At 44.0% G+C, this 18,950-nt stretch overlaps 1 protein-coding gene across 1 annotated transcript; it reads left to right on the forward strand.

The window, feature by feature from the left end:
• Positions 1–10,248: 10,248 nt before the first annotated feature.
• Positions 10,249–18,654, forward strand: LOC140467223 (uncharacterized methyltransferase YdaC-like). The gene is made up of 2 exons (XM_072563447.1): positions 10,249–10,865; positions 16,184–18,654. Exons 1-2 carry the CDS (start codon positions 10,430–10,432, stop codon positions 16,381–16,383), a joined length of 636 nt encoding a protein of 211 aa, XP_072419548.1. The 5' UTR covers positions 10,249–10,429; the 3' UTR covers positions 16,384–18,654.
• The last annotated feature ends 296 nt before the right edge of the window (positions 18,655–18,950 follow it).

Raw genomic sequence — 18,950 nt, forward strand, 5'->3', positions numbered from 1 at the left:
ATCAAGGGTTTGGGGAAATGGTAGGAAACTGGTGTTGAGGATTATCAGATCAGTCATGATCTCATTGAATGGGAGAATAAACTCAATGAGCTGAATGGCCTATGTCTTGTGGTGCTAAAAGGGTAGGAACTGCCCAATTAATATTGTGCAGCTTCATGGAAATGTGATGGACCTCAGCACCCTGTGTAAGGAGTGTTTAGGGTGATGGAATTTTACGTGTTGGAATATGTTAGTTATTTAAAAGAAAACTTTGTTGCTAACTTATGCCTGTTGATTGAAGCTAATTTAAGTACAATGATTTCTAAGAAATTTGTAAAAATTGAAAGAACTGCAGATGCTCTAAGTCAAAAATAAAAACAAATTGCTGGAAAAGCTCAGCAGGTCTAGCAGCACCTATGGAGAGATATCAGAGTTACCATTTCGGATTGAGTGAACCTTCCTCAGAACTGTTTCTGATTTACAGCATCTGCAGTTCTTTTGGTTTTTACATTCTAGAGGATAGTGGCACAATCTTCAGTACAGGCAGCTATCGCACTGCAATACTCAGCTAGGCGCATGTGGTGCACAATCCAGAGGTCACACTAGCTTCAACTCCCAGAAATTTGGGTGAATTCCATTTTGTCCTCATTATATCAATGATAATTCCAGATGTATCTCACACTGTAATACTATCATAATTTTTACAATCGAATCAGAGTTAACATCCCAAGTTCCTCTGAACTGGCGGTGTCCCACACCCCAAGCCCCTCCTCCTCCTTCACATAGTGGATTCGCGTAGAAACATGAGTGTAAGATCACGAGATATTATGGGAACTTTCTAGTACCTTCACACACCAGAAAGAAAGAGATAGTGAGATTTTTTTAATGCTTTCTTTTTGCAGGCTAAGTGGTTATGTTCTCCACACAAGCCACAGTCATCTGGTCAGGAGCCAATTTGAGCATTTTTGAACATTTATTCATTTTGTGGTATGGAGGTGTTGCTGGCTTCCACCAAACACTGCCCGTCCCTAGTTGCCCTTGAGAAGATGGTGGTGAGCTGCCTTCTTGAAATGTTGCAGTCCACCTGCTGTGGGTTGAGCCACAATGCCATTAGGGAGAGAATTCCAGGATTTTGACCCAGTGACAATGAAAGAATACTGATTTATTTCCAGCAGTCGGGATTGTGAGTGGCTTGGAGGGGATCTTGAAGGTGGTGGTGATTCCATTGTCCTTCCAGATGGACGTGTTAGTGGGTTTTGAAGGTTGGTGAATTTCTGCAGTACATCTTGTAAATAGTATACACTGCTTGCTACTGAGCATCAGTAGTGAACGAAGTGTGTTGCTTTGTCCTGGCTGGTGTCAAGCTTCTTGAGTGTCGTTGGAGCTGGACTCATCCAGGCAAGTGAGGAGTGTTCCATCACACTCCTGACTTGTGCCTTGTAGATAGTAGACAGGATTTGAGCAGTCAGGAGGTGAGTTACTTGCTGCAGTATTCCTAGCCTCTGACCTGCTGTTGTAGTCACTGCATTTATGCGGTGAGTCCAGTTGACTTTCTGATCAATAATAACTCCCAGAATATTAATAGTGGGGGACTCTAATGGTAATACCATTGAATGTCAAGAGATGATGGTTAGTTTGGCTCTTATTGGTGGGGGTCATAGACTGATGTTTGTGTGGCACAAATATTATTTGCTTTTTGTCAGCCCAAGCCTGGATATTGCCCAGGTCTTGTTATATTTGGACACAAGCTGCTTCAATGTCTGAGGAGTTGTGAATGGTGCTGAACATGGTGCAATCATTGGTGAATCTTCCCACTTTTGATCTTGTGATGGAAGGAAGGTCATCGATGATGCAGCTGAAGATGGTTGGGCCTAGGACACTATCCTGAGGAACTCCTGCAGAAATGTGCAAGAGTTGAGATGACTCACCTCCAACATCCAGAAGCATCTTCCTATGTGTCAGTAATGACTCTAACTATCTGAGAGTTTCTCTCCTGATATCCATTGGTTCCAATTCTGCTAGGGCTTCTTGATGCTACTCAGTCAAATGCAGTCTTGATATCAAGGGCTGTCACTCTCATCAATTCAGCTCTTTTGTCCATGTTTGAACCAAGGCTGTAATATGGTCAGGAGTGGCCCTGGCAAAACCCAAACTGAGCATCCCTGAGCAGATTATTGCTGAGCAGGGGCTGCCCGATGGCACTGTTGACACCTTCTATGACTTTACAGACAATGGAGAGTAGACTGATTGGGCAGTAACTGGCCAGGTTAGATTTATCCTGCTTTTTTGTACAGGACATCCTTGGGTAATTTTCCATGTTTTCAAGTAGATACTAACTGTACTAGAACAGCTTGGCCAGAGGAGCGGCAAGTTCTGGAGCACAAGTCTTCAGGACTATTGCTGGAATGTTGTCAGGGCCTGTACCTTTTGCAGTGTCCAGTGCCTCCAACCATTTCTTAATATCACATGGAGTGAATTGAATTGGCTGAAGAATGGTATCTGTAATGCTGGGGACCACTGGAATAGACTGAAATGGATCATCCACTTGAGTTGGACCAGAGACAACTGATACAGTAAAAAGGAGACAGTGTTCCTCAAGGACTGAGGGCGCTACATGAACAGCACAAACTACACAATCATACACTTCACAAAGTGCATAAGAAGTGCAAAACATGCAAGTTACAGTGTAATAGAAGAATGATCAATCATAGACATTTTACTAGCAGCAATTCAAAGGCAGATTTCAGATGGGAAAGAGTCCGATCATACTGTGGTAAGGGACCTGATGACTTGGGGGAAGAAACTGTTGCACAGTCTGGCCACAGAGTGACCAAATGCTCTGGTATCTTCTGCCAGATGGCAGGAGGGAGAAGAGTTTGAGTGAGGGGTTGTGTGGGGTCTTCCACAATGCTGTTAGCCTTTTGGATGCAATGGGTGGTGTAAATGTCTGTAATGGAGGGATGATAGACCCTGATGATCTTCTCACTTGGTATTTCTGGCTGAAGATTGCTTTGAAAGCTTTACCTTATCCTTTGCACTGATGTGCTGGACTCTTCCATCATTGAGGATGAGGATATTTGTGGAGTCTCTTCCTCCTCTAGTGAGTTGTTTAATCGTCCACCACCATTCACTACTTGATGTGGCTGGACTGAAGAGCTTAGATCTGATCCATTGGATATGGGCTCGCTTAGCTCTATCACTTGCTGCTTATGCTGTTTGGTGAGCAAGTAATCCTGTTCGGTGGTTTTACCAGGTTGACACTTCATTTTCAGGTGTGTCTGGTGCTGCTCCTGGCATGCACTCCTGGATTCACCGTTGAACCAGTTTGTTGCTAATGGTTGAATGGGAGTTGACCTACACCATGAAGTTACAGATTGTGCTGGAGTCCAATTCTGCTGCTGTTGATGGCCCATAGAATCTCATGGATGCCCAGACTTGAGTTGCTAGATCTGTTCGAATTCTGTCCAATTTAGCATGGCGTTAGTGCCACACAACATGATGGATATAATTCTCAATGTGAAGCTGGTACTTTGTCCCCGCAAGGACTTTGCGGTGGTCATTCTTGCTGAAACTGTCATGGACAGATGCATCTGCAGCTGGAAGATTGGTAACGATGAGGTAAAGTATGTTTTTCCCTCTTGTTGGTTCCCTCACTACCTGCTGCCGACCCAGTCTAGCAGCTATGCCCTTTAGGACCTGACTAACTCGATCAGTAGTACTGCTGCCAAGCCACACCTGGTGGTGAGCATTGTCGATTGTTGGAATACAACTCCATCTGGGGCATGAATGTCCTTCAGGGAGGGAAATTCACCAATCATACCTGGTCTGGCCTACATCTGACTCCAGAGCCACGGCAATGTGGTTGACTCTCAACGGCCCTCTGAATTGCGCTCAGTTTAAGGGCAACTGGGGATGGTCAATAAATACTGGCCAGCCAACAATGTCCCACCATTGAATTAAAAAAGAAAGCATGGTCACCTCCCTCTGCAATATATTAAAGTTTTATTTACTTCATGTCCATGTAAGGCATGGGAATGTTGGAAATATTTGTTTTGCTTGTTGCCTTATATCAGGTTCTTTGTGGTGTGGGAACCAGTCTCTGTTGAATGTATCCCCGCTAATTTTCTTGAACGGCATGTAATGGGAACTAACAAGGGAGCAAGCTATCCTCGATCAGGTCTTGTGTAATGAGACAAGAATAATTCATGATGTCATCGTTAGGGATCCTCTTGGAAAGAGCAATCACAGTATGGTTGAATTTAGAATACAGATGGAAACTGCGAAGATAAAATCCAATACCAGGGCCCTGTGCTTAAATAACGGAGTCTACATTAAGATGAGGGAAGAGTTAGCTAAAGTAGACTGGAAGCAAAGACTTTATGATGGGATAGTTGTTGAAGAGTGGAGGACTTCCAAGCAATTTTCCAAAGTGCTCAGCAGAAGTATATACCAGTGAAAATGAAGGAATGTAGGAAAGGGGGTAATCAGCCATGGATGTGTCAGGAAATAAGGGAGGCTATCAAATTGAAAGAGAAGACATATTGAGTGGCCAAGATCAGCAGGAAACTAGAAGATTAGGGAAGCTTTAAAGGTCAACAGAAAGCCACAAAAAGAGCTATAAAGAGAGGAAAGATAGATAATGAGAAAATAACTATCTAAAGACAGATAGCAAACCTTATCTATAAATATATCCAACAGAAAAAGAGTGGCTAAAGTAAACATTGGTCCTTTAGGGGATGAGAACGGAGAATTAATAATGGCATATGAGGAAATGACCGAGGCATTTAATAAGGATGTTGTGTCGGTCTTCACAGTGGAGGACACTAATAACATGCCAGTAATTGACAAAGAGACAAAGGTGGGTGAGGACCTGGTAACAATCATTATCATGGAAAAGGTAGTGTTAGGCAAGCTAATGGAGCTAAGGGTAGACAAGTCTCCTGGCCCTGATGGAATGCATCCCAGGTTGCTAAAAGAGATGGCGAGAGAAATAGCAAATATACTTTTGGTAATTTTCCCAAATTTGCTGGACTCTAGGGCAGTTCCAGCAGATTGGTAAACAGCAAATGTGGCATTCCTGTTTAAAATGGGAGGTAGACAAAAGATGGGGAATTATAGACCAGTTAGTTTAACCTCTGTAGTAGGGAAAAAGCTTGAGTCTATTATCAAGGAAGAAATAGCAAGGCATCTAGATAGAAATGGCTCCATTAGGCAGACGCAGCATGGGTTCATGAAGGGCAGGTCATGCTTAACAAATCTCTTCAAATTCTATTCAAACATTACAAACACAGTGGACAACGGGGATCCAGAAGATATGGTGTACCGAGATTTCCAAAAGGCATTCGACAAAGTGCCACACAAAAGGCTGCTGCATAAGATAAAGATGGATGGTGTTACAGATAATGTATTAGCATGGATAGAGGATTGGTGGACAGATGGGAAGCAAAGAGTGGACATAAATGAGTGCTATTCTGGTTGGAGATTAGTAACAAGTGATGTGCCACAGGGATCAGTGTTTGGTCCGCAATTATTCACAAATTATATCAATGATTTGGAGTTGGGGAACACATGTAGTATGTCAAAGTTTGCAGAAGTCATCAAGATGAGTGGTAGAGCAAAGTGTACAGAGGACTATGAAACTTTGCAAAGGGACCTAGATAGTTTAAGGGAGTGGGCAAAAGTCTGGCAGTTAGAATACAATGTTAATAAATGTGAAGCCATCCATTTTGGTAAGAATAACTGTAAAAGGGACTATTACTTGAATGGTAAGAAATTTCAGCACGGTGTGGTAAAGACAGATCCGGGTGTCCTTGTGCATGAACCATAGAGGGTTGGTCTGCAGGTGCAAGAAGTAATTAAGAAGGCAAATGGAATTTTGTCCTCATGTGAAAGGGATTGAGTTTAAAAGCAGAATTGTTATGTGTAGCTATACAGTAGCTACACCTCCCCAACTCCCTTATCTACGGGGGGTGGAATATATTCCAAGACCTACCGCGGAACCCGAAATGGGAAATTTCCCTTCCCAGCAGCCCCCTGGTCCCTGGTTCTAGAAGGTTCCCTATAACATATTTGAGCCGCGATATACTGCGGGCACCCGAAACCACTGAAAACAATTCCGTGGATATGGGGATTGCCCTCAGTAGGAGGGGTGGTGAGGCCACACCTGGAGTATTGCATGCAGTTTTGGTCTCCTTACTTGAGACAGGATGTACTGGTGTTAGAGGGGGTGCAGAGGAGGTTCACTAGGATGATTCCAGAGATAAGGGGGGGTTTGACTTATAAGGAGGGACTGAATAGACTGGGAATAGAAGATTTAGAATTAGAAGAATGGGAGGAGGGGTGTCTTATAGAAACATATAAAATTGTGAAGGGAATAGATAAGATAGAGGCAGAGAGGATGTTTCTACTGACAAGTGAAACTAGGACAAGAGGGCAAAGCCTCTAAATTAGGAGGAGCAGATTTAGGATTGAATTGAGAAGGAATTTCTTCACCCAGAGGGTTGTGAATCTGTAGAATTCCCTACCCCCATTGAAGTGGTCGAGGTTTCTTCAATAAATGTGTTTAAAGTGAAGATAGATCATTTTTTGAACAGTAAAGGAATTAAAAGGTTGTGGTGAGAGGGTGGATTAGTGGAGCTGAGGCCACGAAAAGATCAGCCATGATTTTACTAATTTTTATGTTCTTATGTGTTCTGTTGCTGTGGGCTGCAGTGACAGTAATATGTTACTCTGTGATAGAGATCCTGAGCAGCCCAGGAGTTGGAACAGAGCTCCTCTGAACATCATTCCCTATTTCTCTGCACCTCACTGTGCTCCGGCTGCTTTCAGTCTGTTTGCTCAGCACTGTCACAGTCACAATATGAAAAATCAGACTGCTCTAAATCATGCCTGTCACAGAACAACAACAGCTCAATCCATTTGTAAACTGATGCTGATATTGCAGTGTATAGTCAGCCGGGTTGTCAATCATCCAGCAAGGTGAATGTTCCTCTGCAACAGGAAGGGGAACTTTTCGCAGCTCTGAGAGCAGCAGCAACGCTGTTCGATCACCTCACCAAACAACTGAGCGAACCAACGCAGGGCCCCTGGGGATGGATGGTGAAAAAGTTCTAAGAGGGGAAGGGTAAATTGGTGGAAGTGAATGCTGTCAAACTGTGTGACATTCAGCCTGAGAGTGCGGTGCTGGAACTAGGCTTTGGACCAGGGCTCGGTCTGCAGGAAGCTGGTAAACGCCTTACGCTGCTGAAGGGCAAGCTCTATGGGCTGGATTACTCTGAATACATGTACCGTGTAGCCAGCAGGAGGTTGCAGCCTGATATTCAGACCGGGAAGGTGACATTGTTTCATGGCAGTGTGGAACATATCCCTCTGGAAGACAACGTGGTGGACAGAGTATTTCACTGCAACTGTTATTACTTCTGGCCTGATCTGCAATCTGGATGCAGAGAGATTTACCGAGTTATGAAACCAGGTAGAGTATTGAGCTGGTCAATTCTGAAAAATCCTAAACCTCAAGGGAAATGCTGCAGTCAGGATGAAATGGTGAAGTCAACTATCATGACAGGGATACTCTAGTCTACCCCTGATTGACATGTCACTGATTACCCTGATTGTCAAACGCTGATGAAATTAACATTTAGAGAGACTGCAAGAGTGGCCCTGACCACTTGTGTGCTTTGTGTAGAACAATTAGGGACTGAAGCATTATTTATAGTGAGGCTTCTGCAACACCCCTTTTCCCATCCAGATCACCCCCTCACCATAATGACCAGCAGGCCACAGATTTTCCTAGAGAGGCAGGAGAGATTTTAAAAATCCAAGACACGTCCAACAATAGTTACAGTATACATTCAATAGCACAGTATCTACTATACTTGGAGAAAGAGGACTTCAGCCTGTAATGCCTGTGCCCATTGTCATGACTCACTGGAGTACTGCGCTTGAAATCAAACCTCACTATTACTGGACTCTTCACAAATATGCAAAGATTTAATCAAATTATCCAAAGTTCTTGTTTATCTGACTGACAAACTTAGGTTGAAACAAAACTCTCACCAGATTTCAGTGATTAACAAGATTGTTACAAACAAGTTGTCTTTAACCAATGGTAATTGGGAAACATGAATTGTTATCTTACAACTCTACAGTTCAGAGTATGTCCCTTCTTCAATGCCCCCTTCACAGACACCCAAAGACCGACAAGACATGGATATTGAAGAGGAAAAAAGACAAAAATAAATTCCAAGGAAATACAGTTGGTTAGCACCAGTCTGGACCACAGGATTTGATGAGTTACCTTCTTTCTCCTCCTCTCCATTTCTTGCTGACACAAGTTTGTTTGCACACTGATACTGTCCATCTTCACTGTTTTTGAAGATATTTTATTCCTTCTTTAACAGGGGATTTACACATAAAGGTTTGCAGAAGCCAGCTAGCTATTACTGGGAACTTTCTAGTGCTTTCACATAGGGCAAAGAGAGAGATGGTGAGATTTTTTGATGGAAGGTGGTTTGGTTTCCCACACAAAGCATGGTTAACTCAACCATTGTTGTCAAAAAACGTTTGCTTTCATTCAGAACTCATTTGCTCTGTGATGTCTGCTTTAGCTCTCAATGTTCCAACATCATACAGAATACACAATGCATTTCAGAAAATTGGATTTTTAAAGTATCTCTGCACTGTCTCCTTGGTTTAAAGCAGTTTTTTTCCTTTTTAGTCCAGAGTCCAAAACTAAAGGATATAAAAGGATGAGGGTCTTTACGCTATCTCACCTCCTATTCTGTTTATGTCTCTGTGTTCTTTTCCAATTCCTTCCTGAATCTTCTATATTAAAATTAACTGTGGAGCCCTGGCAGCACTGCCTGCAGCATTTTTGTTTTTGAAGTGCATGCTGGACAGACAGCCTTTATCAGGTGATTTCCTGGTAAAAGAGAATTGTGGCATATAAATGAGGCCATTCGGTCCATTGCACTGGCCTTCAAATGAGCATTCTACTTCCTGCACCTCTCTCACCTTCGCCCTCTAGCCCTGCACACACTACCTTTTCCAGCAGCTGCCTCCACCATACTCTCATACACTGTGACCCAGACCTGAACCACTTGTGGCATGGTTTCTCATCTCATCTTTTCTGCTTTTGCCAACTACTTTCTCTTGGTGTCCTCTCGTTCTCAATCTTTTCCAGGGATGAGGAACTTCAGTTTAGTGGGTATGTTGGAGATTTTGGAACTGGTCTCCTTGGTGAATACAAGGTTGAGCAGAGATTTGGTCAAAATGTTCAAAGTAGTCGTGTTTGGACAGAGTGGACAGGAAGAAACTTCCCATTTCTGGAGGGACAAAGAGGACCCAGATTGAAAGTAACCTGAGAAAGAAATGATGGTGATATGAGGAGAAACTTTATCCTCAGAGACTAGTCGGAATCTGGAAAGAATTGCACGAGTGTGGGATTGGGACAGTACCAAGTAAGTCCTTCAAAGAGAAATGACATCATGATGTGAAATTAACAGAGAAAGGGAAAAAACACTGGGTGAATTGACCTTCAGAGAGGCAGAACAGATAGAACAGGCCAAGTGGCTGTCTCCTGTGTTTAACCATTCAGTGAATTTACTATACCAATGCTGAGTGCTCTCTGCCCTATCAGGGGAGGTGATGGCTGAGTGGTTAGACTATTATTGTTAGACTATTAATCGTGAAACTCACCTAATGTTCTGGGGATATGGGTTCAAATCCTGCCATGGCAGCTGGTGAATTTTACATTCGATTTGAAAAATCTGGAGTTATGAAACAACTGATGATAATGAAACCGTTGCTGATTGTAAGAAAACCCCATCTGGCTCACGAATCACTTTCTGAGAGGCAAATCTGCTGTCCATAAGTGATCTGGCCTACATGTGACTCCAGAGTCACAGAAATATGGTCAGTTCAAGGGCAACAAGGGATGGTCGATAAATACTGGCCAGCCAATACTGTCCACATCCTGAGAGTAATTAAAAGAAAATGCATGGTCACCTCCCTCTGCAATACCTTAAGTTTTGTTTACTGCTCATCCCTACAAGGCAAAGGAAGGTTGGAAATAGTTGCCTTGTACCAGGCTCTTTACAGTACGGGAACCAGTCTGCATTCTGTTGTTGTGAGCTGCAGTGAGAACAATGTTTAACTCTCGCAGAGATTCTGAGCTGCCCAGGAGTTGGAGCAGAACTGTTCAGAACATTCCCCCCCTTTCTCTGAGTCTCGCTGTGCTCCGGCTGCTTTCAGTCTGTTTGCTCAGCACTGTCACTGAACAACAACAGCTTAACGTACACACTCTCAGCCCAGCTGACTGGCTCAGTCTGTTTGTAAACTGATGCTGGGATAACAGTGTATCGTCATCCAAGCTGTCAATCATCCAGCAAGGCTGAGGTTCCACGTTGTGCAACAGGAAGGGGAACTTTTCGCAGCTCTGTGAGCAGCAGCAATGCTGTTCGATCACCTCACCAAACAACTGAGCAAACCAACGCAGGGCCCCTGGGGATGGATGGTGAAAAAGTTCTTAGAGGGGAAGGGTAAATTGGTGGAAGTGAATGCTGTCAAACTGTGTGACATTCAGCCTGAGAGTGCGGTGCTGGAACTAGGCTTTGGACCAGGGCTCGGTCTGCAGGAAGCTGCTAAACGCCTTACGCTGCCGAAGGGTAAGCTCTATGGGCTGGAATACTCTGAATACATGTACCGTGTAGCCAGCAGGAGGTTGCAGCCTGATATTCAGACCGGGAAGGTGACATTGTTTCATGGCAGTGTGGAACATATCCCTCTGGAAGACAACGTGGTGGACAGAGTATTTCACTGCAACTGTTATTACTTCTGGCCTGATCTGCAATCTGGATGCAGAGAGATTTACCGAGTTATGAAACCAGGTAGAGTATTGAGCTGGTCAATTCTGAAAAATCCTAAACCTCAAGGGAAATGCTGCAGTCAGGATGAAATGGTGGGGTCACATATCAACTAATCTCTCCTGATTGACATGTCACTGATTAGCCTGGTAGTCAAATGCTGATTTACTTAAAGAGAGACTACAATAGCTAAACATGGCCCTGACCACTTGTGTGCTTTGAGTAGAACAATCAGGGACAGAAGGATTATTTATAGTGACTCTTCTACAACACCCCTCTTTCCATCGAGATCACCCCCTCACCACTTTGACCAGCAGCCAGATTTTCCGAGAGAGGCTGAAGATGTTTTAAAAGTCCAAGACAAGTCCAATAATTATAGAATCAGTCAATAGTACAGTATCAACAATACTTAGAGAAGGAAGACCTCAGCCTGTAATGCCTGTGCCCATTGTCATGACTGACCGGGGTAGTTTGCTGGAAATCAAACCCCACTATTCCTGGAATTTGTCCTTTCACTGTTTTTGAAGATATTTTATTCCTTCTTTAACAGGGGATTCACACATAAAGGTATATGGAAGCCGCTAGCTATTATTCGGAACTTTCTATTACCTTCACGCAGGTGAGAGAGACCGTGTGATTTTTTTGATGATTTCTCTTTGCTGGCCAGGTGGTTCTGTTCCCCACACACGGCATGGTTACCTGGTTGGGAGCCAATCAGAGTATCGTTGTCAAGAAAGTTTGCTTTTGTTCAGAATTCATTTGCTCTGTGATGTCTGCTTTAGCTCTCAATGTTCCAACATCATGTGGAATACACAGTGTATTCCAGAAAACTGGATTTTTTAAAACTATCTCTTTGTACTGTGTTCTGGACTAGGCCGGACCCCCTCAAAATATTTCAAGAAAGTAGCCTGGACCTAACTTTGCGAGTTGTTTTAAGCAGGTGTAAAGTGGATATTCCAGGAGTGATGCAACTGGCCCAACCACTTAGTTTTAAACAAAATAATTTATTTGCAAGATTACCAAATGAAATGCAAGCAAAAGAGACTGAATACAGAAGAACTTAGTCTATCCGAAAACTCAACAGATTATCCCAACTTAATGACGCAATTTCAAATACTCCCAACAATCCCTATAAACACCCGTGGGCAAAAAATGTAAAATCAAACACTGCCTTATAGGAGAGAGAGATTCAGCTTGGAACACCTTCCATGTAGCTATTACTTGGACCAGCAGCTGCAAAACTGACTGACTGCTTTCAGTGAACAGCCAGGCTGCTAAAACCAAATCAAAGCAGAGAAAAGCTGAGCTGGGAGAACTGACCACTTCCCTTTCATTGGAGATAAGTTTATTTTCAAAAGATTGAAAGCATTCTCAAGTAGTTAAAACCAGACCTTTTGGAATTGCTGCTTTTACGGCTTCTCTGGGGAAAAAAAAGCCAATGACAGCATAACCTTGTTAAAGGATCAGCTTTGTCACAACTGTCTTCTTTAAAGTAGGATCTTCCTTTTTAGTCTAGAGTCCAAAATTAAAGGAAATAATAGGATAGGGTCTTTACGCAATTTAATTTCCCCCCTGTTTAGGTCTCTCTATCTGTATTCTTTTCCAATTCCTCCCTGAATCTACCATATTAAAGTTAATTGTAGAGTCCTGGCTGTACTTATTACAGCTTTCTTGTTTTTGAGGTACATGCTGCACAAACAACCTTCATTTTTAGTCCAGTGTCCAAAACTAAAGGAAATAAGAAGATGTAGCCTTTACACTTTCTCCTTTTTCTGTTTCTCTATGAGTGTTCTTTTCCAATTCTTTCTTGAATCTTCCATAGTTGCCAATTGTATTATCTACTCAACATCTTTTGTATACAGCTGTTATTTTTGCCTAATCTGTAGCAGCTGCATGTTTTGGTAGGAATATTGGTGAATTTACTGCATAGCTCTTTGTATTGGATTCACAAATCTCAACTGCCAACCTCACCTTCAAATGATCTCACATACTTAACCCTTTAACAGCAGCTCTCAAAGCTGGATACTTAATTCTCAGAAGTCACTCTAGTCCAAGAGGACCACAGAGCTGCTTTATTATTACAGAGAAAGAGATGGCCAATGGTAATTTAACCTAAGGGTCACTATGCCTCGGGGAGGATAGGGAATGAGAGGAGTATCCTTCGTGGTATCCTCAGACTTTGCAGGGATTAAACCCACATTCAGACCATAGCAACTGACTGCAGAAAAATGGGACATGGTTTGACTCCTTCCTTGACTATCCCGCCCTATAGGGTGGGGGGGACTGTGTTCATTTCAGCTACGCCTTACCTGTCTGTGCAGCTGGGATCAGAATTCCCAGCTAGAAATCCAGAGCACAGTATTAATGGAAGAGAAAATCCTGACAGTGGGTGCCACTCTCGGGAATATTCAGACCAATGTGCTGTGAACTATGCAGCCCTGGCAGCACTCCCTGCAGCTTTCTTGTTTTTTGAACAACATGCTTCCATGACAACCTGTTCAGGTGATACCTGGTTAAAGCAAATGTCGGGACTTCTCAGAATTATTACAGCACAATAGGAGGCTATTCAGCCCATTCCACTCACCCTCCAAATGAACATTTTATTTTGTGCTCCTCTCTTGCCTTCTCCCTTTAACCCTGCACACTCTACCTTTCCAGTGACTGAGGTAAAAACAATGACTGCAGATGCTAGAAACCAGATTCTGGATTAGTGGTGCTGGAAGAGCACAGCAGTTCAGGCAGCATCCGAGTACCTTCGAAATCGACGTTTCAGGCAAAAGCCCTTCATCAGGAATAAAGGCAGTGAGCCTGAAGCATGGAGAGATAAGCTAGAGGAGGGTGGGGGTGGGGAGAAAGTAGCATAGAGTACAATGGGTGAGTGGGGGAGGGGATGAAGGTGATAGGTCAGGGAGGAGAGGGTGGAGTGGATAGGTGAAAAAGGAGATAGGCAGGTAGGACAAGTCCAGACAAGTCATGGGGACAGTGCTGAGCTGGAAGTTTAGAACTAGGGTGAGGTGGGGGAAGGGGAAATGAGGAAACTGTTGAAGTCCACATTGATGCCCTGGGGTTGACGTGTTCCGAGCGGAAGATGAGGCATTCTTCCTCCAGGCATCTGGTGGTGAGGGAGCGGCAGTAAAGTAGGCCCAGGACCTCCATGTTCTCGGCAGAGTGGGAGGGGGAGTTGAAATGTTGGGCCACGGGGCGATGTGGTTGATTGGTGCGGGTGTCCTGGAGATGGTCCCTAAAGCGCTCTGCTCGGAGGCGCCTAGTCTCCCCAATGTAGAGGAGAACGCATCGGGAGCAACGGATACAATAAATGATATTCGTGGATGTGCAAGTAAAACTTTGATGATGCGGTCTCCTCTCCATTGGGGAGACTGGGCGCCTCCTAGCAGAGCGCTTTAGGGAACATCTCCAGGACACCCGCACCAATCAACGACACCGCCCCGTGGCCCAACATTTCAACTCCCCCTCCCACTCTGCCGAGGACATGGAGGTCCTGGGCCTCCTTCACCGCCGCTCCCTCACCACCAGACGCCTGGAGGAAGAACGCCTCATCTTCCGCCTCGGAACACTTCAACCCCAGGTCATCAATGTGGACTTCAACAGTTTCATCATTTCCCCTTCCCCCACCTCACCCTAGTTCTAAACTTGCAGCTCAGCACTGTCCCCATGACGTCTCCAGACTTGTCCTACCTGCCTATCTCCTTTTCCACCTATCCACTCCACCCTCTCCTCCCTGACCTATCACCTTCTTCCCCTCCCCACTCACCCATTGTACTCTATGCTACTTTCTCCCCACCCCCACCCTCCTCTAGCTTATCTCTCCACGCTTCAGGCTCACTGCCTTTATTCCTGATGAAGGGCTTTTGCCCGAAACGTCGATTTCGAAGCTACTTGGATGCTGCCTGAACTGCTGTGCTCTTCCAGCACCACTAATCCAGAATCCTTTCCAGTGACTGTCTCATTTTTGTTTTGAACGCCTTGGTATAAGTCCACTGCACTCTCAGACTCTGACCCAGACCCTAACTCCTTGTTGTATGGAAAATGTTTATACTAGTGTCATCTTTGCTTCTTTTGCCGACTGCTTTCAATTGTTGCCCTATCATTCTCGATCTTTTCACAAATGGAAACCTTTTTCTCCCTGTTTACTCTGACCAGACCCATTGTGATTTTGAATACTTTGAATCTACTCTCACTCGATTTTTCATAACTTCTTCATAACACATGCAGCTGGAAGTTGGTGTAATTAGTAGGAATTATTTCCAAGTCTGCCTGACTGAGGAGATAACATTTAGTTACTGGGTGGCAATGTGCCAAAAAGCTCAAGGGTCTCCTTTTTTGGTGGTAATTGGAATCTCCTACCCAGAGATCTTCCAGTTTCTGAATGCAGATTGCCAGAAGCTGACCCATGATCGTCATTTAAAACTGTGAGCTGAAATACCGCGTTCCACTGAAGGAATGTCTCAGGTTTCTGAACCAGTAGCAATCTGTTGAAAGCTGCTTGACTTATTGAAATCTCCTGAATTCTGAGGTGTCAGCGTGCACATGTATAGGGAACTTATTCCAATGAGCTGGTAGGGAGGGACAACAGGTGGCACATACCCAAAGGCCAGTACTTCCCCACCCCCAACATCCCACACCCTTCTGATCACAATCCTGATTCTTCCAGAGTTTAATAATCAAGCCAGAGGGCAGAATATTTGCTCCCCACCCCACCACCCCAGAGGGAATGAGGGCAATAGCTATAAAGTATCTTACTGGCTGACATGCCAATTCAGCCTCTGGGCCACTCTTTCACATGTGGGTAGCTCGTTAACAGTAGCCAGTTCAAGGAAGCAACTTTCTAGCAGGAGTCAGTTTAGGTGCCTGGAGGTGGTCATCCGATGGGTCAGCAATCCAGGATGGTCTCTCCCAGAAACTTCCCCCTACTCCCTGAGTACAGGAGCAGCCATGAGCCATCTTGGAAGGAGACTCCAACCTCCCCCATCTTCTACTCATTACTGGTGGCCTGTTTGCTGAATCTTTTTTTCATCAGATTTTGACCCATTTGCAGAGAGGAATCTCCATATTGAATCCCTCTCTCTTTTGCTTACCTTCCCTTACAACCTGCTGCACCTCCCTTGCTGGAAGCCTTCTGATTGGCCCTCCTTGTTTCAGGGCACATCCACTTTTGATGGTCAGGAAACAAAAGCCCAGGTGAGTTCGGAAAATCCACAGCATTTTGATTCCACTGGTGTGGTTGCTTTTTCACTAGAAGGTCTTGATATTGAGATTCTTCTTCACCTAAATTCCAAGAAACAACCTATCAGAAAATTGAGTATTTATCCTTTATTTGACAGGGGGACTGATGGTCACCACCTTAAGCCTGGAAGTTCTAAGGAAGATTGTTGCTGCTGGATTGTTGAAGAATACAAAATGGCCACCTGAACCATACATGGCTACTCTCCGTGACACGGGATTTGTTGACGTGTGTATGGAGCACAAACAAGATCAAGGGAAACCCTTTCAGGCTATCTTTGCTAGAGCAAATAAGCCGTGAATGTGCTGTCATCTCTGATGCCTCACTAGCTCAATAATTTGGGTTTACTGAGCTATTATATAACCCATTTGTAATATTTTTAGATAGATTGGAAGACACCACTTCATTGAACGTAGAAGAGTACAGCACAGTAGAGATCCTTCGGCCTTTGATATTGTGCCAGCATTTTATCCTATTCTAAAGTCAGACTAACCTTCATTCCCTTCATTGTATTAACTTCCATGTGTCTATCCAAGAGTCACTTAAACGTCCACAATGTATTTGACTCTAGTACCAGTGCATTCAACGGACCCACCACTTGGAGAAAAGAACCTTCCTCTGACATCTCCACTAAATCTTTCTCCAATTGCCTTAAAATTATGTCCCTTCATCATTGAAAAAGTCCCTGGCTATCCACTCTACCTATGCCTTTAACAACTTGTACACCTCTATCAAGTCACCTCTCATCCTTCTTCACTCCAATGAGAAAAACCCTCGCTTCCTCAACCTTTCTTCATAAGAGATGTCGTCCAGTCTAAGCAGCATCCTGGTATATCTTCTCTACACTCTCTCTAAAGCTTTCTCATGTTTTCTATGATGAGGCAACTAGAACTAAATACAATATTCCATGTGTGGTCTAGATTAGATTAAGTTACATGACAGTGTGGAAACAGGCCCTTCGGCCCAACAAGTCCACGCCGACCTGCCGAAGCACAACCCACCCATACCCCAGTATTTACCCCTTACCTAACACTATGGGCAATTTAGCATGGCCAATTCACCTGACCTGCACATCTTTGGACTGTGGGAGGAAACCGGAGCACCCGGAGGAAACCCACACAGACATGGGGAGAATGTGCAAACTCCACACAGTCAGTCGCCTGAGGCGGGAATTGAACCCGGGTCTCTGGCGCTGTGAGGCAACAGTGCTAACCACTGTGCCACCGTGTCGCCCATTAACAAGGACTCTGTATAGCTGCAGCATAACCTCGCGGCTCTTAAACTCAATCCTACTGCTAATGAAAGCCAACACACCATGCGCCCTCTTAACAACCCTATCAACCTGGGTGCCAACCTTCAGGGATCTATGGAGATGGCCTCCCAGATTCCTTTGTTCCTGTACCCTGCTAAGAGTTCTGCCTTTAACCTTGTATTCTGCATTCAAATTCAATCTTCCAAAGCGAATCACTTCCCACTTTTACAGGTTGAACTCCATCTGCCACTTCTCAGCACAGTTCTGCATCCTGTCAATTTCCCATTGCAACCTACAACAGCTCTCCACACTATCCACAACTCTCCCAACCTTCATGTCATCAGCAAACTTACTAACCCACCCTTCCACTTCCTCATTCAAATCATTTATAAAAATCACAAAGAGCAGAGGTCCCAGAATTGATCCTTGCAGAACACTACTGGTCACCGAGCTTCAGGCTGAATACTTTCTACCACCACCCTCTGTCTTCTATGGGCCAGCCAATTTTGTATCCAGACAGACAGATTTCTGTATATTCCATGTTTCCTTACTTTCTGTATGAGCCTACCATGGGGAGCATTATCAAATGCCTTGCTAAAATCTATGTACATCACATCCACTGCTCTACCTTCATCAACATGTTTTGTCACATCCTCAAGGAATTCAATAAGGTTTGTGAGGCATGACCTGCCCCTTATAAAGCCACGCTGACTATCTTTAATCAAACCATGGTTTTCCTAGTAATCATAAATCCTGTCTCTCTGAACTTCTCCAATATTTTACCCATCACTGATGTAAGACTGCCTAGTCTGTAATTCCTAGGATTATCCCTACTCCCTTTCTTGAACAAGGGAATAACATTTGCCAAACTTCAATCATTTGGCACTACTCCAGGACACAGTGAGGACAAAAGATCATTGCAAAAGGTGCAGCAATCACTTCCCTCACTACCTGTAGTAACCTAGGGTATATCCCGTCTGGCCCGGGGGACTTATCTATCCTTATGTTTTGCAAGGTTTTCAGCACATTAGCGGCATGGCATTCTAACCAGAACTCCATCAATAAACACATCGATTTAGATCCCTTGGAAAAAAACCGGAAATGACATCACCCATCTTAAGAAACCAAGAACTATAAATAGAAATGTGGGACATACCACCGGTGCTTCACTGGAGACTCTCACTGATGGTGTTACCTAGTTCTGATGATGAAACATCTGAAAAAAAACCTTCCAGCTCAGTGAGCTAACTTACATACTTAGTGATAAAAATATTACCTACTTAAAATGACAATAAAGACGGACATAAATCTCGCATAAACTGTGGAGTAAACCTGATTTTCTTTGATAAAGCTGAGAACAAAAGCTTAGGAAAATAAAATGGCCAACACTGTTGAGCAACCATTTCAAATGGAGAATTCTTGTTTTGCCAATCTCACTGAATTGTTTTGAGGAGAGACCAAGAAAGTAAACAATAATAATGTAGCAGATGAATGTTATCTGGACTTTCAAAGGGCCTCAAGTCCGATTTCTGTATTCCTTCAGAAATATGGAGCTTTTCAGGCTGGGTCAGCATTTATTGCCCATTTCTAATTACGCAGGAGAAGGTGATGGTGA

Source organism: Chiloscyllium punctatum, chromosome 45, assembly GCF_047496795.1.
Source record: "Chiloscyllium punctatum isolate Juve2018m chromosome 45, sChiPun1.3, whole genome shotgun sequence".
NCBI classification, from domain to species: domain Eukaryota; kingdom Metazoa; phylum Chordata; class Chondrichthyes; order Orectolobiformes; family Hemiscylliidae; genus Chiloscyllium; species Chiloscyllium punctatum.